Below are 18,935 nucleotides of genomic sequence, written 5' to 3'. Positions count from 1 at the left end.
TCAGGCCTTGATGACCCCCAAAATAATCATATTTGAACTGCATGGGAACCCCATTCCTGAATCCTGATTGTCGGAATTGAGGCAGTACATTTAGTTTGACCTGGTTCCACTGATAAATATTGTGAAAATAGCCAATTATGAGTTTGTAGATGTTTGTTGTCTGTCACTTGAAAAGATCTTTCAAGTGACAGCAATTCATTGCTGTCACTTGAAAGATCTCACTGAGTAAAGGGTCTATATTATGTTATGTAAATACACACAGTAAATACACACAGTGACATCATCACACAGACTATGACGTTGGCTTCTGTCACCAGAGGGGAAGGGAGGAGACACATGGCGGTCGCCTGACAACCAACTAGCCAATCACAGTGTGAGCGTCCCTCCGGGCTGTGGGATGTCACTTTTGAAGTCAGCAGAGCGAGAGAGAGGAGGAGAGAGCACCCGTCGCCACACCTCCACTAGAGGAAGGGCGCATCCCCGGATAGCTAGCTGGCTAGCTATTATTTCTAGTGTACAGTAACAATGGCAGTTAACCTCAGCAAAAATGGCCCTGCTTTGACAGCTGCATACAAAGAGGTCGTGGACGAAAAATCTGACACCAACTGGTAAGATGGCAGAAACATGCGAATTAAATGGTTCCTCCTATGCCTTATCTGGGCAGCTAGATCTGCTAGCTACATCGTTGGCTGCTAGCAGAAGAATCAGCAGCACTCAGTGGTTTATCTGTGTGAAGTGATCTATCTAGTACCTGCAGCTTAATTTGGATTCTGTTATATATCAGACAGCATATAGGTTGGGCTAAACTTAGGAGGAAGTATGTGGAATTGTGTCTAACTACATTAACCTCCTTTCAGACATGGATGGACTGACTAGATTAGATTAGATGTTTTACACTAGGACAGATATCCTGAAGTTAACTTATTCATCCATACATGTTGTGTAATGTGATCCAACAAGTCAACAGCAGCAGGGGCTTTAGAAATGAGCCTTTGTCTCTTCATCTGCTTCTATTCAAGCGTGTCTATCATTATTGCAGATATAGACATTGGCATTTAGACAGACATCTCATTGTTATGTGAGCCCACTTCCTGGTAAGTGCACATTAAGTATCATGATTCAGAGGTCATGCCATGCTGGCTTGTAGACATTTTTAAGTTTTTGCCACAGATATACAAAATTAGTGTACAGTAATATAATATTCAGAGAAACTCATAAAGAGCTAGCTAGCACTCCATGACCATAACATGTCTGTAGGGTCCATACTCCATTTGGTGGCATTTGTACACTCAGAGAACCACTAGACTAGTACTAGTTGGACTCCTAATTATGTCATAGTAAATAAGTCTCATACATATTCTGAAGAAAATCTGGAGACTTGACATTCAATTATAGACTTATGGTCAAAATAAGATAATTATTTATAGTGGTGTCTGTGTAAAAAAGAAAATCAAACTATTGCCAAGGACAAGAAGACCAAGTCTTTGCCACAGAGTCACAGACACATTTGTCCGTATACAGAGTTACGGACATGTTGATGACCCCTGTCATGAATTGCAATTGGGAAAGCAATGAGAACCATTCCCTATCTATCTGATGTGAAACCATGCTGGTGTTTAAAGATGACCTGAATTAATTAATTCATCTCATGGAGCAGCTGTGTGTCTCCTGTCTAGGGATTTGTATCACCCTGGCTCCAGATGCACTCATAAAAGTACTGTTTTACAGTAATTGTTCCTCAATCTTCTTCTCGTGGCTGGTTCCTTCCCAAAATCACCAGCTAGCCACTATTATCATTTTGCCGTAAAACATATTTTAGAACTGAACAGATTAGATCCTATGTTGGCTGGTTGAACACCAGCCACATTGGCTAGCTGGGGGTGCAAGCCACATTGGCTAGCTGGGGCTGGTTGAACACCAGCCAACCCCCTGTCAAAGTGTAGCAGCACTGTCTTAGCTACTTGGCTGGTGGCTACTATTTATTCCCCACCCTGTTGACAGGCTTCACATAGCAACGTGATGCTGCACTGATTGGGGTTCAGTGTCAGCAAGTACCAGTCATGTCTTCTTCATTCGTTCTATTGTACTACAAGTAAGACGTGCAAACGCGGGAAGCGAACGCAGCTTGTACATATTTGGGTTTTGGACGTATAGCTGCTTTGGGGACTCCTTATATGGTTATGGCTGAGTCATGGTGACGTAACAGCGGGACAGACAGACAGACATGATCTGCTAGGTCTCATAGTTAGTGCGCACTGCGTTCGCAACTACTGTCTGCCACTCATGTCCAAAATAAATAAAAAATTGGTCACTGGTGATTGTAAATCAGCACCTTAAATAATTGAAACGTCTGTCATATCAGAGGAGTTGCATAATGAATGACACTTAGTATGGTGGTGTCCGATGTCCAAAATAAATAAGTAAGAATGTCACAGCATAATGTACCCGTCAGCAATCTCCTATTTAGGGGAATATCCACTGCTAGTGGAATATAATGGAGTCGAGGCATTCATGGGAAATGGAATATTATGGTCTTTTGCATGGTAGCAATTTAAGCTATAATTTATAACATTGTAATTATACAATGTAATACAATCTGTATCGATTTTGTTAATATATATAATAAAACGGTACATCTGCAGTGGTTGTCGGATACCTGTCGGGCACCTACTTTTTGACACTGTCAATAAAGCTATTTGAAGTGGACGCGACACACTGGATTGGACACTATGCATCGGCATCTTTTTATTTTTTTTACTAATTAGGACATTGTTGCATTTACGTCCCTCAGGAGAGACAAAACATATGGATTGTAGCTATCAAGACTACAATTTTCTTTGTCCCACAATTGTAACCAAAGGAAAATGGCTTCAGTCCAGTGCTTTATTTCAAAGTATTTATACTGACATTCAAGTTAAATATAGTATTGCTCTTATTTTCTACACGATTTGATGACAAAACTGTTAAATCATTTTCTCCAACCACACTTCCTGTTTCTAGCCTACTTGCACTTCTCGTCAGCCCTGGGACCGCAGACTTTGTGGACAGGACGTAGTTGAAATAGTTTTTCCACTGAATAATTTGCTGCTTTGAGTTATCTAGTTCTCTGCTGTAGCACATATCTTTCCACGATACCACCCCCAGCTATCCAATGTGGTGACATGATTGTCTGCACAGGGATACTGTTGTAGCTATTCAAACATGTATTGGCTTACAATATGGAATTGAAGTTGAAGACTTTAGTCAATTTTAACTTTAAGTATTGATTTGATTTAAGCTACTACTAATATATAATGGACTTGATTTGGGTAAATCTCAAAGTGCTATATAAAACAATAAAATAACAGCTGTTTTAAACATGCACATTTTAAAAACATGGATCATTTCAGTTTAAAAAGCTTCCTCACACGGCATGTTACCAACTTGGAATCTATGTCATCATCTTCACCGTCTTGTCTGAATGTGTGTTCTGTGGGCTTATTTTGGACTCTGACTTTCTGCCATTCTCCTCAACAGGGCCTTGTTCACGTATGAGGGAAACAGTAATGACATCCGCTTGGTAGAGAAGGGGGGTGAGTAACTAATACTATTGTTCATCGTTACCAAGCAGTTTGCCTAAACTCGTTCGGTCATGACTTTTTTTTCTGAACTGTGCAACAGCTGCACTGTCAGCATAAAGGCAGCAGCAGCAATGTTAGTTTTGTTGACCTAGGTTTCCCCACCCATTATTTTGGTAGGAGATTAAAAAAAAAGGTTCTTCAGTTATACGACAAACCACTCTTGACTTTGCCACAATGTTTGTGTTTCAGATGGAGGACTGGAGGAGTTGGTGGAGGAGCTCAACAGTGGGAAGATTATGTACGCTTTCTGCCGGGTCCAGGATCCAAACTCTGGCCTGTTCAAATACGTCCTCATCAACTGGGTCAGTTTTTCATTGTCAGCTCCACGCCTACACTCCCCTCTGGTGGAGCCGTCCTTGTAGGCCATTAACTGTTGAAGAATTATTTATTTCCCCCCTTTTTCCCCCCCAGACTGGAGAGGGAGTGAAAGATGCCAGGAAAGGGCTGTGTGCCAACCATGTCAGCTCCATGGCAAATTTTCTCAAGGTGATTGTACTGTATGTTCATGTTGCAGAGTGTTGTTTGAATATTGGAGTAAATCTGCCTTTTTGGCCACACAATCCCCTCATGTTATGTCAGGACAGAAAGCTGCTGCACTTGAAAGTCTATTTTTGTAATGGTTTTCAACAGGATATTATATTAAGTGAATCATGGATAAAAAATACCATGCATCATAAACCTTGTTGGATTAACACAGCTGCGTTTGATTGTAATTTATATCATGCCAGCAATCTCTGCATGTGACCAGGCAATTGGGCGGTGCCTGCCAAAACCAAGATAATAGCGATAAATTGGCCCCATTTCTTTGTTTGCTTGTTTGAGCATTAGAGGAACAGTGACTTGACAGCTAAAATGCCTGCTTTGTATTTACAGGGGGCCCATGTCACAATAAACGCCAGGGCAGAGGAGGATGTGGAGCCCGAGGTCATTATTGAAAAGGTGGCCAAGGCATCAGGAGCAAACTATAACTTCCACAAAGAATCTGACCGCTTCCGAGACACTGGTCCTCAGGGCCCTGTGGTATGCATCCACACACAGCACACTCACACTCCTCCTTTACCCTCCACCCGTCTAATCTTTCATCGGATATCCTATTGAGGGTCGAGGGCTTGAGGCCAGATCAGCAAAGGGGTGGATGGGATGAAGTGCATGTTAAGAGTTGAAGTCCCAAGTCTTGAGACCCTGATTTCAAAATCATATGTGCAAGCTGTATTGATTTGAACTTTCATCTCATTAAAGCCTATTGTCATAGATAGATAGTAGTATTCACTGCACTAGCAGCCAAGATGACTGGCATGATCCTATGGCAGGAATGTGATTTGTTGAGAATTAGTAAGTAGGATTTGAGTACGATTAGATTTTAATTAGCCTAGCTCGGTATGTATGAAGTTCTGTCACCAAACGGGGTGTGGTGTTTACAATGATCTCACTCAGCTAGAATTCAGTGGCTTAGTGGGAGTCATGAGGATTGTGCTGGTCTGGGGCAAGAGACACAAAATCAGACTGTTATCTCAGCACATTGAGCCATCTGGCTCTTATCAGTTCTAGAACACATGTTTGTCATATTCTCGGACGTCACAAACATGTTTGTTTCCTCACCCTGTCATTTGAAAAAGTTTACCTATATTTTTAGTATAGCCATATGCCTAATTGCTTTTTGACATACAGACAGTTTCCGAAGTTTGAACAGCTTCCTGGCAAAGTCGAGGCACAGTTGAGTCTGCTAGGCTGCACAATGTGAGGGTGCAGATAGTCTGGCTGTTGTAAGACTAGCCAGTTGTATGACATCAGCTTTATTTTCTTTACAGGGGTCAGTGTACCAGAAGACCAATGCTATGTCAGAAATCAAAAGGACCAACAAAGACAACTTCTGGGCACAGACAGAGGTACGTCAATGTATTTGTCATTTTCAACTAATGAATACTTCAGTTTCAGATTAACCACGGTGAGGATGAATATCACAAACCTCTTCGTTCCTGGAATTTGTAAAACTATAACGGTGCCCGTGGGGCCTCTACAGTGGTGCCCGTTGGACACTGGCCTACTTGGAATGATGCAAGTTGGAAATGCATGCCCCACCCAGAAATTATGCCTGTCTCCCTTTTTATGCCCATATATGGAGTTCTTTGTCAGGCATGCCCAAATATGGAGTGTTGTGAGGTCAGAACAGGCCAGCTCCATATATGGATGCTGGGCGGGGGCCCGGTCCTGAGCCCGGGCAGGGGCCTTTTTGGGGCGGTTCTGGACAACCGTGGGTCTGACCGACTCGACACCGGGCACTGCACCCCCTGCTGTGGTGTGGAACGCGTGTGTCGACTCGAATTTGAAGTCGGTGGGGCTAACGGTTCTCCAGTTACGTGGATTACACACACATACAGACAGACTTGGTGCATTTATAGATAGACAAGTTCCCGGCAAATGTTGCACAAGAGCTTGCAGTTTTGAACCATTTATTACGTATAGTATCATAGAATCCCCACCCACACACATTCTCAAAAAAAGAAATCACAGAGACTTTAACATTCTTATGCTAACAAAAAGCACAAAATAAACATTATTGTGACATATGTCCTGTGACTTGTAGGTTTTGCAGAGTGCAACCATTTTGCTTTAAATAAACAGAAAATGTCAAACTTGCCATGGATGTTTTGTTTGTTTTGGGGGGGTTTTCCTTCAAAATCTTGCCTTGTAATATAATCTAAATGAGTGTTTTCCAAAATAAAAGTCTAGTAGTCAAGCCATACACATCGAAAATGGTGCTGGACTGAAACAACTTCAAGGGTACAACTCAACTTCAACTCAGTACATAATTGGCACCTTTCATTCAAAAAATGTAGCCTAAAGTGCTTCACATTAACATAATAAAGTATACAGACCAGTGGTTCTCAACCTCCTAACATCATGTGGGGACCCCACATGATGTTAGGGGGGCTGTGGTACGGCGTATACCTATTTTGCGTCCGAGCATAGACATGGACAATGCCCCGCCTGCCTCTGATTGGCCTACCGACACTGTAGCCTGGTTAATAAACCAGACTAATATCGCTACCGACACTGCCCATCTTGACTGTCCTCCGATGCGAGGTTTAGTTACTCCGTGGTGGGAAATAATACAAGACAATGACAGATTAGCACGCGTGACAGAATGCAGCCTTGTAACTAACTTGTACGTTTTATTTTTGTAGAAGAGGCAAAGTAATATCGTTTATGCCGTTTGCTTTGATTGAACAATTGAACACACGTGTACGTTGTACTATGATTTGATTTGAGTGTGTTCTAAATAAAGTGTTAAGTGTTGATTATCGTGTATTAATCTAATTATAGTAAACTAATACTATTATACTAAAAAGGATAAAGATGAAGGGAAAATAGACCTTTTTACAGTACAAGTTACACAATAATCAACAGAGAGACTTTATTTAGAACACACCCAAATCAAATCATATTACGGTGAACATGTTCAATCAATTATTCCATCAAAGCAAACGGCATAAACAATATTAGTTTGCCTCTTCTACAAAAATAAAACCTACAGTTCTCTTGTATCATACCATACTTGTATTATTTCTCACCATGGAGTAACCTCGCATCAGACTATCCAGCATAGCTATATCCACCTCAGTGGACAGTCAAGACTGGCAGCCAATCAGAGGCAGGCGGGGCGTTGCCATGTCTATGCTCGGACGCAAAATAGATATACGCTGTGGTACGTGTACCACTGGTCACCCAAAAAAGAAGAAAAAAGACAAAAGTGGAATGAAATATTTACCACAGGTAGTTCTTCTGACAAGAAATTGGTTGAAATAGCCTGTCCAGCCATGCTGAAATAAGCATGACGGCACACCTAGCCGTTGATAGAAGATTTGAGAACGGATTAATCACATTAGAAATATCATCAGTTGTGCTGATTAGACAGTTTCGTCAGAGCAGCAGCATCATTGGCTTAGGAATGGAACAAAAACAATTCGTGGAATACATTTAATTTCTCTCGTGTGTTAATATGCATAGCTGAATACGATGGGGCAGGTCTAGGTCTAACTGTATTTGGTGGTACATGGAGAGCCAGATATCTTCTGAGGTGGTACAAAAGTGGCATAAAAAGGTTGAGAACCACTGGGACTAGAAAAATCTAAATTGGCAAACAGAAACTTAGCTAAACAGTGTAAAACTAAGGAACAAGTCAATTGTAGGGCAAAATTAGGGTCAGACCCGCTTCAGTACATTTAGCTCCTAATAAAATACGGTACCATGTGTGAGAATGTGGTTTCTTTACTGACAGTTTTCTCGAAAAACCTATGTTTCTATGTCGGTGGTTCTCAGACATTTTCATGTCAAGGACCCCCAGAATTATATCTAATTGGCTGCCGCCCCCCATCTGAAAATATGTTGTTCCAGGGAGGGACATCCCCAGAAGCAAAGATTTTAGTTAAAAACGTTCCCTCTGAAAGAATATATATTCAAAGGTTTGCGCCACATTTTCACATTTTTTCAAAAACAGCAGACCAACAAGTGCCACACTATGAGCTACTATACTTTTTCAATAGCTTAAAGCATAACATAATGTTACAGCCAACCAAAAAACCTAATCGGCCAGTTGCACTCTTCTTGCCTTTCTTTTTTAGAAAGACGAGGAGAAGAGACGCAAGGAGGAGCAGAGTAAGGCAACGGAGGACCGCCAACTTCTCGATAGAGAGCGGAAGGATCAAGACGCCAAGGAGTCTGTGCAGAGAGACAAAAGAGAAAAGGATATAGCCTCTCAAATTGATCAACAGAAGTAGGTGTCCCAATGACTGCTGACCTGTGAGTGCAGTATCACTTTGCATAGCAGCTCCCATTCAGCAAACCGTTCAGCCTCCTAAATGGCCATTTGTTTGACAGGAAGTACCAGCAGAAGCAGGAAGCTGAAAACAGAGACCAGGAGAAGAAACAATGGGTGAGTTGTCTCGTCCACTGTTGCCATGTCTGCTTATTATAAGCGACTTTGGGCTTCTTTTTCTGTAAAGTTGCTTGTAAATATTGGTAGTTTTTTGGGCTTGTTTGTAGAGTGTTGTTGTGTTTTTTTCCTAATGTTGTTTAACCCATTCAGGACGGGAACCCCATTTTGTATTTTAAGCATTTTTATACTTAAAGTTAAAAAGTAGCAGGTCTAGAAGCTCATTACCAGCTTGTAGATCTGCTATTTCTGAAAAATCGGGAAAATGTGAACATTTTTTAAAATATGTTGACGTCGGGCCTAAATGGGTTAAAGGACCCTACATCTAAAATATTTTGTGCCAGGGTCCAGAGACCTCCATACCAGATTTGTGTTGTTAAAAATATTCCACATTTGCCCGGACGGTTACCTCAACCGTTTGGGCAACCAGCCGGACTATTGTTTAACCAGAGTCAGTGTCAAGATGCCACATTAACATAATAAAGTATGTACAAAAAATATCATTTCTGTCATTTTAGAGTTTTTTCGAGGCGGCGACGACGAGGAATATATAAATAACACTGTTACTTTGTAATAACATTAATATATCTATATATATAAAAATAAATGTGTAAAGGCGATCGGGGGTTGTGATTTACTTCAAGAGGTTAGTGTTCCTGTTCTGGCTTTACTTTTCAGACAGTGATGCTGATTCATAGATATTTCACTAGCATGCCAAAGTGCCACAACTTTATTATAAGAGTACAGAAAGCATGAACTACTCCTTTTAACATCACCAGGAGGTGCAGGAGAAGGACTTCCAGGCAACCCAGAAGAGAGGAGTGAAGCGAGGTGAATCTGTGGAGAAGGCCAACGTGAGTCCCCTTACCTACTGCACCTGGAAACCAATGGCTCTCCTCTGGACTCCATCTGCTTTATGTTAATGGCACAATCTAGGATGCAAATACAATCTGTGTTTGTCTGTATCACTGATTGATTGGGCCTTTAATTCTGACAGTCAAAAGAACTGTACCTACCTAATTTAAACTCATTAAAACTCCAGTAAAAGAGCATCACACACACACACACACACCACTCGTACACTGCTTCCGAGCGCTTATTATTTCCTCTCACTCCCGTTTGGTTTCAGGAGGCAGCCTCTCTCATCTCTCAGCGTTCCATGAACCCCAGAGAGATGTTCAAACAGAGGGAGAGGGGCATGACTCCCAGTGACTCTGAGGCCCCTGCTGCTGCTGCTGCCCCTGCCCCCGCCAGCCCCCAGCCAGGTAGGGCCCCAGCCCAGTGCACCCACACTGCCCCCGTCAGGCCCCAGGCAGGAAGGGCCATATTATTATTATATTATATTATTAATGAAATTATCTTAGAAAATGTTTTATATGTCTGAAAATGTTTTTCTTTACTTTTTGAAAATATTTTGAAATAATTTTGGTCTAATTCTGGCTGGCCCTGGCGGCCAGCGCTCAGGTATGGGGATGAGGGTGTGGCCTGTCAAAGCGCTCATCCTTGCCATGTCGGAACACGCTGGAGCAGATTGTTGTCTCTTCTAGCTGCCCTCTTGCCAAGCTTCAGCTTTTCCATCAGACCGTCTAGCTGTCTCATAGTCATCATAGTTGACTCTTAACTCATCCAAACCTCAAGCCATTGTACGTTTCTGCTTCTCTGGACAACCTGTCTGCAAATCTTCTGTTTGTTGTTCTTTTTCTTACCCCTCCTGTCCTGTTCATCATGTGTTTGGGGGCGGACCTCAGGGCGCCTGCAAAGCCCTTTTCTCTCTTCTAAGCAATCATGTGAGTCTGAGCGAGCCGAGTCACCCCTGCGCCAAGCCTCCCCTTTGCCAGCAAGCTCCGTCTCTCCTGTTCCTGCCACAGGTGTGAGCTCTCACACACACACACACACACACACACACACACACACACACACACACACGTACGCCAAGAATGCAGTGTTAATTTTGATGGCAAATTCTGATTTAGTCTTAGTCTTTTGAATAACACACCATTTCGTTTCTAGTCGTATTTAGTCATCTGAAGTTGTTTATTCATAGTCTAGACTTGGTCGACTAAATAAAAACCTTAGTGTTCATTTTGACAGCGAATTCTGATTTAGTCTTAGTCTTTTGAACACACCATTTAGTTTTAATCCTATTTTAGTCATCTGAAATTGTTTAGTCTTAGTCAACAAAATGAACACAAGAATGCACACATGCATATTATTTATGCATGTACACATGCATATATAAATACATAAAGAATAAACACACACACGGTCGGATAATCTTTGGAGGCTGATTCATGCAAAACTAAAGTCTGTCGCATATCATCAAAAGCTGTGCTTCATTTCTCTGTAGTTTCTGTGTAACGTCATCCTCATGATAATTTTTAAGCATCGTGCATCAGCTGTCCTGTCTGCATTCTTGTCCATTCTGCAAAATACATTTCTGCCCGGCTTCCAGAAAAGTGTCCGGGTAGCTCAGTCGGTAGAGCTCTTGCCTTTGGACCACAAGTTCATGGGTTCGATCATCACCAACTCAGCGTATGAGTAGCACGGCTTGGGTGCGGCAAGTCGTGCGGGAAGTACTGGGAGCTGATGGTAGGTGTGGCGCTCCACTTCAACAATCCATCTCCCAGGGGTCTAGCGCATTGTAACGGGTACAGACTCCAGCGTGTTATCGGCTGATACCCGACAATAAGCCACTCCCGACCTACAAGAAAAAAATAATCCCAGTCATGCCCCTCCCTATGTTTGTGTATTTGGTGAACTTCATGCATCATGTGTTGGTTGTGTGTACGTTGTGTGTCTGTGTTTGTTTTGTTGCGGTGAAGAGCCTGATGTGGATGATGATGAGCTGACCGGGTGTGAGTATGATGAACAGGAAGTTCAGGAACCCATTCCCCATGTTCAGGAACCCATTCCTCAAGTTCAGGAACCCATTCCCCAAATTCAGGAACCCATTCCCCAAGAGCCGCCACAAGGTGGGACCCATTTCACTCAAACAAGCGCGCGCACACACACACACACACAGAATCCGTTTTTTTATATATCCAATAGGTTTTTTTGTCACTACGTAATCATACAACAATTTCACACAAGATGGTGAAAATAGACAATGAACAAGCTCACGGCAGGTCACGTTCTAAGCTTTTAGATCAGCTCAACCATTTGTAAAGAAAAAAAGGGAAAGAAGTAATTTCCTTTACTATTTAAATCAAATTTTATTTTTTAAATGAATTAAATCAATTTAACTGTTGCATGCCTCAACACACACACACACACACACACACACACACACTCTCCTGTCTCTGTCTGTACACAGTAACACTACACTATACTATACTGTACATACACATCAGGGTCACATGGATCCATCTGCTTCTTATAATAGCCATCAGTATTTTCACCATGACCATACCATCCATAGTTTCCATACCTCTCCATCCCTCCCTCATATTAACCGAGAAGGTCTTCTGCTTTCAGGATCAGCTGCTGCCACCTGCTGGTAGAATAAGACCAATGCTTTTAGTTTGAATTAATTGACTGACAGTGTCTTGTTATGTGTCAGTTGTTTCAGAGGAGCCGCCGCCGGCTACCCGTTCTCCGGTCCCGGAAGCGCCCGTCGTCAACGAACATTACGAAGAGCCACCTCAGGTGATTACTGCAGTATAGCAACAGTTTGACGTCTTTTAACGCATTTTGACCTGACCTGACATCTACAAATGTCTTCTAAATCCTACACAGTTTTCTGAAAAACATATGTTTCTATGTCAGTGGTGCTCAACCTTTTTTTATGTCAAGGACCCCCAAAAATATCTGGATGGCAGGCCAACAAAAGTGAAGTATGCAAGTACTTTTTCCACCACTGGTTATTTATGAGTGCTATCCCTTCCTCGCCCCTCTGCCAGGTGGAGGAGAACAACACAGACGACATGCCTGCTGATAGAGGCATCTGTGCCAGAGCCCTGTATGACTACCAGGCTGGTATGTCTGTCTTCTGTTCACTCTACTGCTGTGCTGAAAACCAATGTTTTACACTCTGCAAAGGGACAGATGATAGCTCTGTGATTGTGGAATCCCATTTGGGTTGGTACACCTGGCAGTATGGATAGCTTTGAAGCTGGGATGCTGTAAACTAGTGAAAATATCAGTTCAAAAAGCTCACAATGCAGCGTGAAGTAACTATTGTCACTACTTTTGCTTTTGTGTCCCCCATAGAGTTATACTGTGTCTCTAAGTCGGACTAAATCTGAGACTAAAATAACCACGAGAGTCTCATTTTACCACTTTCCTTGCAACAAAGCAGCTACTGGTCTCTCAAATCTGGCTGTGACAGGCCGTCTGCCACACACTGAATACTATCGCTAATTTACATTTTCATTGTGTCAACTAAATCCTACTCAACCCTTCCTGCACACATTCTAAATATGCCCCTGAAATATTGTACTGAGCAAATGGACTGTTACCACCTTCAATATAAATGATAATAGACTTTGTTGCCTCCACATCATATATTTTCTTTGTCATGGACACAAAACATTAATAATTCTACTCGAGTTGGAAACATTAAGACCCATTTTAACCCTTGATGGCTTCCTTTCTGAAAAATAACGTTATTGTAAAAAGATTCGCGCGTTTCGATATTGCTATTTACAATGAGAAGCAGACGGGAGCTGGTGCCACTTGGACCCGGACAATTTACAATTTAGGCATTTAGCAGACGCTCTTGATCCAGAGCGACTTACATTTAAGAAAAAACAAAAGCATGGCATACATTTAAGCAAAAACAAAAAGCATGGCATACATCACATATATCAAAAGTAGTTGATGAATCATGTATAAACTAAGAACGTAACAGTGGAGTATCTATGTCGACTATACATACTATACTATAATTATTATATATTATACAATATACATGTGTACTATAAAGTGCTACCATAAAATGCAATTCTAGTGCTGTCTACGTAACGAGCTATAAGTCTGTCTAAAATAACAATGATAACCTAATCTACTATCTGAGTCTACATAAAGTGCTATCTAAAGGGCTAGGCTAGGGCAAGTGCTACGGGCCATGGTGGAGTCTGAAGAGGTGGGTTTTCAGACTACGGCGGAAGATTGGGAGTGAGGCTGCAGTTCTGACTGACGTAGGACTACAAAATGACGTCGGACTTAAATACCGAATTGGTTTTCAACCTTTTCTGGATCAGGGCCCACTCGAGTGTTTGCAGCCCACACATCTGAACACTTAACACGGCAGCCTATCAGTGGCCGTGGGCTGCGTACAGTCTCATGTACATGTTAATCCAGTGTTACGGTATGGATGAGTGAAACTAACATTGTATACTTCAAGTTTCTATTTAGCTGTATCACAATGAAAACTCACTTTCATGGTTTAAACAAAAATACAGTGACTTTTTTTTCCTTTTTTTTTTATACATAATGCAATAAACTTAAAATAGTTTATTAGTGATGATGACTACGACTATACCAATAATAAAATATGACTGAGGGGTTGGGTGTTATTGCAGAGAAATCCATCCCTTTTTCCTGTTGTGTCTTTTCAGCTGATGACACCGAGATCTCATTCGATCCTGACGAGATCATAACTGGCATTGAGATGATCGACGAGGGCTGGTGGCGAGGCTACGGCCCAGGTGGCCATTTTGGAATGTTTCCAGCCAATTATGTAGAGCTGGTCTAAAGCTCGGGTTCAGTCAGGCCCCTTTTCCACCGGTTGGTTCCCAATGAGAACCGGTTCAGTTCTTTTTGGTTCTTAGTCCATGAGCCAGAGCTCCAAAATTGGAACGTTAATTATGAATTGAGTGTGTAAAACCATACCTATATTAGATTGTTATCACCATGAAACTTCCCCAATTGAGTACTTACACGAAGACAATGATTTATTGTATTATTTTTTTTACATTTTTAAATGTAAATAATCGAAAATATGAAAAAGCTACTACTGTGGAAGGGTTATCATGTATTCATTTACTTGTATTGATCCTAAACAATTTAATATAGGTCTAGTTTTTCCCACCAATTTTGGAACTCTGGCTCATGGATTAAGAACCAAAAATAACTGAACCGGTTCCCATTGGGAACCAACCGGTGGAAAGGGGGTCTCAGTGCACGTCCTAGACCAGCGCACTGGCAGCCCCTAGAGGACCTCATAGCAGCAGGACAACACACAGCCAAACCAGACCGTCTCTCACCCCAGTGAGCCGGTCGAAGCCTCTCTCCATATCATGGACCAATGAGTGAATGATTGGTAATCGTGGGGCCACATAGATTATTAAAAGAAAACCCAAACCCCTATGTTGAAGAAACCAATTAGCATTGTTGTTGATGTTGTAAAGCTTTCTGATTGGCTAGTTTAGGGATTCGTGAAAGACCAATAATAGGCTGGCCTCCCAACCCCTCTCACACACACCTATCCCTAAAAACTACCTTTATCTATAAATGTGATGCAGTAATATGTCAGCCTTTTGTTATTAATGGTATAATCATAAATTCCATTGTGAGCATTGATGGCACTTCACATTCCTTAAATGAGTGAATTCCGTTTGATTTCAGGTATATATCTTTTATTCTTATTTGTAGTTGTTGCTCCTTTACATTTCAGGAAAAGAGAAATCATACACAATGGTACCGGCTACTGTTTAATCTTTGCCTTGTTTTGCCTTTATTTCCAAGGAGACTGATTTTTTTTCCTCTTTTTCTTTTTTGTACTATTTTTGTGAAAATGTGATTACTTTTTTATTATTATTATTTTCTTGGTTGAACTAAAATCCTGTGTGAATTTCAAACGGCAGTTTAGTATTGGAATAAAATATTTAAAAGCAGTTGCATTTGCTGTGCTGTGGGTGGCAGACTTCAGTGCTTCATGGTGAAATGAGATTCATTGTACAACGGATCTTTCCATACACCCATATCACCCAAGAGTAATTCTTTCAGCATAATTCTGCTCATATTATGTCCTCGTTTTTGATGAGCCATGTTTGTCATTGGCCAAAATTAAGAGGATGCAAAGAGCACTAATTGAATATGAGAAAGTTGTGGAAAAGGGTTAGATCTAATTGAATGGGGCAATATCCTCTGAAAGACATTTTCTCGCCATTAATCAGTTTATAATGTTTGATGAATAATTAAGAAACAATTATGCAAGTTCAGTGTTTTATTCATTCCAAACATGATATTCAAATCATTGTCATCTGAAGCATTGTGCTCTGTTGATGAAAGGAAAATGATTTGTGAATTAAAAAAGGGCATGTTCTTATATTTTTCCGTTTTTGTTTTTCCAGAGTATATTGTAATGCAGAGACATTATTCATAATAAAAAATAATAAAAGTTGTTTTGTGACACCTTTCTCAATGCATTATGCATAACACATGTATTACGATGTATGTGAGCTAGAAAGAGCTTGTACGAAACCAGGCGATTTTAGGGACTTTCAAGGAAATGACTAACTTAGACTTGTACATAACTAATATTTGCTCTAAGATTCGTTTACTGGAATTAGACCATAACGACTGGGGATTTCGCAGGTTTCACTTTCACACCCAAAGAGATTATTGTTCCAATTATACTTTATATATTTACTCTAATAAAACAGTAAATGATTAAGGTAGAGTATAAGCCAACATTTGGCAACAAGGTAAAAGCCAGCTGAATCTGTGCTCTGAAAACTTTAAATGTAAGATTTATTTATTTTCACCATTATAGAGCCCATGTGGTACTCTTATCAGGATGTCCCTAACTTGCGTTGTGCTGTCCTATGTCCTCATCACATAGCCTAACCTCCATGTCTGTTTCAGTGAAAGGCTCAAATGAATAGCAGGGGATTTTCTCAGACATTTCTTTTTTTTCTCAGCCACTCGATCAGGACGTTCTGACCTCATGCAGTTACAGTATGTGAGAGAGACGGCTCATGAGCTCTAACCCGCACTTAGAGTGATCGTATAGTGAAGTGAAAGTAGTGCAAGTGAAATTTCCAATAGCTTGTAATTTGACATAAAAAAATCTTTAAAGGGGGGGGGGGGGGGGGTACTCGCATGTTTAAGTAAAATGATCAATACTGCAATGTAGAAATACTCTTATTTTAAGTAAAATGACATTTCGGAATTATAACATTTACATAAGTAAAATACAAACGTATTGGTATCAAAATGTACTTAAAGTACTAATTATGCAGAATGTCCTGTTTAAAGTTTTCAAATGTATTAATGTATATGTAGGCCTATAAATGTATGCCTTTTGAAAATAGCAAACAAACAACAACAAACAAGCTTACAATGTGTCACATCGCGACAAAGTAGACCTAACTGGCTTGATTGATTGATTGAAGAATTTAGTTTTGTACATTTCAAGCACAACTCAATACAAAACTGTTAACTGTGGACGACACCATAAAGCATTACGCTTGTTTACAATAGGGTCCACCATGTTCAATTCATCATAACATTTAGAGACGTACAAATATACATTATATAGCCAAAAAATAGGAAATCATCATAGAGGAGGTAAAAGATGGGAAAAAAACACATGCAGTGAGGGGAAAATTGGAAAAAGGGGTGGGTGGGGGATTCAGATTTTACGGGGACCAGTTTAGAATTGCAGCCATCCTTTGGCTTTGAGAGTGGTTTTGAAGGAGTCAAGGGATTTGCATGTCTTAATGACTGTTGGTAGGGCGTTCCACATTTTGGTGGCATAGGAAATGAATGAATTTGAAATGAATTTAGTTCCTTGTTTGTGCCGAATCTGGGTTGCACATGGTTTGTTGAACTTGAACTTCGTTGACATTAAGGAAGTATTTCAGATACATAGGTATCGTGGTGGTGTATCGAATCTTGTGGACCAGATCCATTGCAAGATGCTTTACTCTGTCGTCAACCCTAAGCCATTCCAGCTTGTCAAAGTGGGCAGGGGTGAGGTGGGTTCAGGGGGTGAGGCCAAGTAGTAGCCTGAACAGTTTGTTTTGGGAAGTCTGGAGCCTTGTTTTAAGGGCCTTTGAGGTGCTGTGTATACTAAGAGGTGCATGCATATAGTCAAATAAACCTTGTATGAGGGCTCCTGTTAGGGTCTTCATGGTTGACTTTTTTAATTACGTTGGTGGCCATTTTATCACAGAAAGATTTGCCTCCAGGATGGAACCTAATTTCATCTTTTTGTGCGATAATATTGTCACCCACTCTAATCAAGAAGCCATCTGCCTTGCTGAGATCATTGTTTGATCCAAATAGAATGGATTCAGTTTTTCCCAGGTGTAAAGATAGTTTGTTAACAGCGAGCCAGGTGCAGATTCTACCGAGTTCAGAGCTGAGGGCATATATTTTCAACCTGCAGTTTGTTCCTGTCCGAGACCAGCAGTGCTGCAGTCATCTGCGAACAGGAACAAGTTGCAGTCACAAGCTGATGTCATCGTTTACATATATTAGGAACAGTAAAGCCCCTAGTATGCTTCCTTGTGGAACGCTACAGCTCACTGGGAGGGGGTGGGGGGGACATACAGTAGGCCATAAGCCATATTAGATATTGCCATATTGGAAATAAATACTCAAGTAAAACACAAATACCTCAGCTCTCTTTTATTTTACTTTTTGTATTGTTTGTATGCTTCATTGAATACTTGCAGTAGATGCAGCCTATCAGGATGTCAAGCAATTGTCAAAATGTGTCAATTCAATAATATAGGATCTATAGTAGTAAATATAAACAAAGTATGGCCTGGTTGATTGTGTAATAATAATGATTTTTTCTTCCAGCTAGTTTTCCTTTATGTTTTTGAGACCACCACAGTCAACCCCAAACAAAGGACAGCACTGTTGTCCATCATTGGCACTGTCATCTATTGCTATTTTCTAAGTAATTGCATAAGAGACTGACATTTATTTTCTCTTGATTATTATATTATGTGGGAGCTTATACAGAAGGAAAACGAATCTCTTTTAGATCTGTAAACTTGTGATGTGACAATGAACTTGATATTTTATTGCATTGTTGAGATTGACGAAGCAAGTCAAATTCCTTGCATGTGAAAACATTACGTTAAAACATTATGAAAAAAACATGTATTCTGACTCTGCTTCTGGTATAACGGAAAATGTAGCAACTTCACTGAATTCTTTAAATAATAATCAGACCACAATAGTCTTATAATGCTTGTTTGACTACAGGCTTATAGAAAACGAACTAAAAATAACTACCTTCTGTGTAAGAGACATAGTCACAAGCCATGGGACCAAATAAAAAATGTGAGACTTCAGTAGGGACAAAAAACTCAATCTCCCAGACCCACTCTCTGCCATTTGTCAACCAATGAAACTGTCCTGTGGAGACACCTTCCTATTTTGCGGTTAAAAGTTGAAAAGGGTGGCGCATGAGCTACTGT

The 18,935-nt window shown here is 40.8% G+C and overlaps 1 protein-coding gene across 3 annotated transcripts; it reads left to right on the top strand.

Annotated features, from left to right (window-relative positions):
• The first annotated feature begins 451 nt into the window (after positions 1–451).
• On the top strand, positions 452–15,898 carry dbnlb (drebrin-like b). Of its 3 annotated transcripts, XM_080766165.1 has the most exons (15): positions 452–608; positions 3,517–3,572; positions 3,810–3,922; positions 4,032–4,106; positions 4,494–4,640; positions 5,429–5,506; positions 8,243–8,394; positions 8,499–8,553; positions 9,333–9,407; positions 9,683–9,818; positions 10,302–10,421; positions 11,376–11,525; positions 12,113–12,198; positions 12,453–12,528; positions 14,112–15,898. In XM_080766165.1, exons 1-15 carry the CDS (start codon positions 526–528, stop codon positions 14,246–14,248), a joined length of 1,539 nt encoding a protein of 512 aa, XP_080622291.1. In that variant the 5' UTR covers positions 452–525; the 3' UTR covers positions 14,249–15,898. The 3 variants fall into 3 exon arrangements, with proteins under 3 accessions (XP_080622291.1, XP_080622292.1, XP_080622293.1); XM_080766166.1 differs by lacking the exon at positions 10,302–10,421; XM_080766167.1 differs by lacking the exons at positions 10,302–10,421; positions 11,376–11,525.
• Positions 15,899–18,935: the final 3,037 nt, after the last annotated feature.

The sequence above is a fragment of the Protomyctophum bolini genome (genome assembly GCF_963924005.1).
Source record: "Protomyctophum bolini genome assembly, chromosome: 6".
Lineage (NCBI taxonomy): Eukaryota > Metazoa > Chordata > Actinopteri > Myctophiformes > Myctophidae > Protomyctophum > Protomyctophum bolini.
The sequence above is the reverse complement of the archived record's forward strand: the minus strand, read 5'-3'. Positions and strand labels throughout refer to the sequence as shown.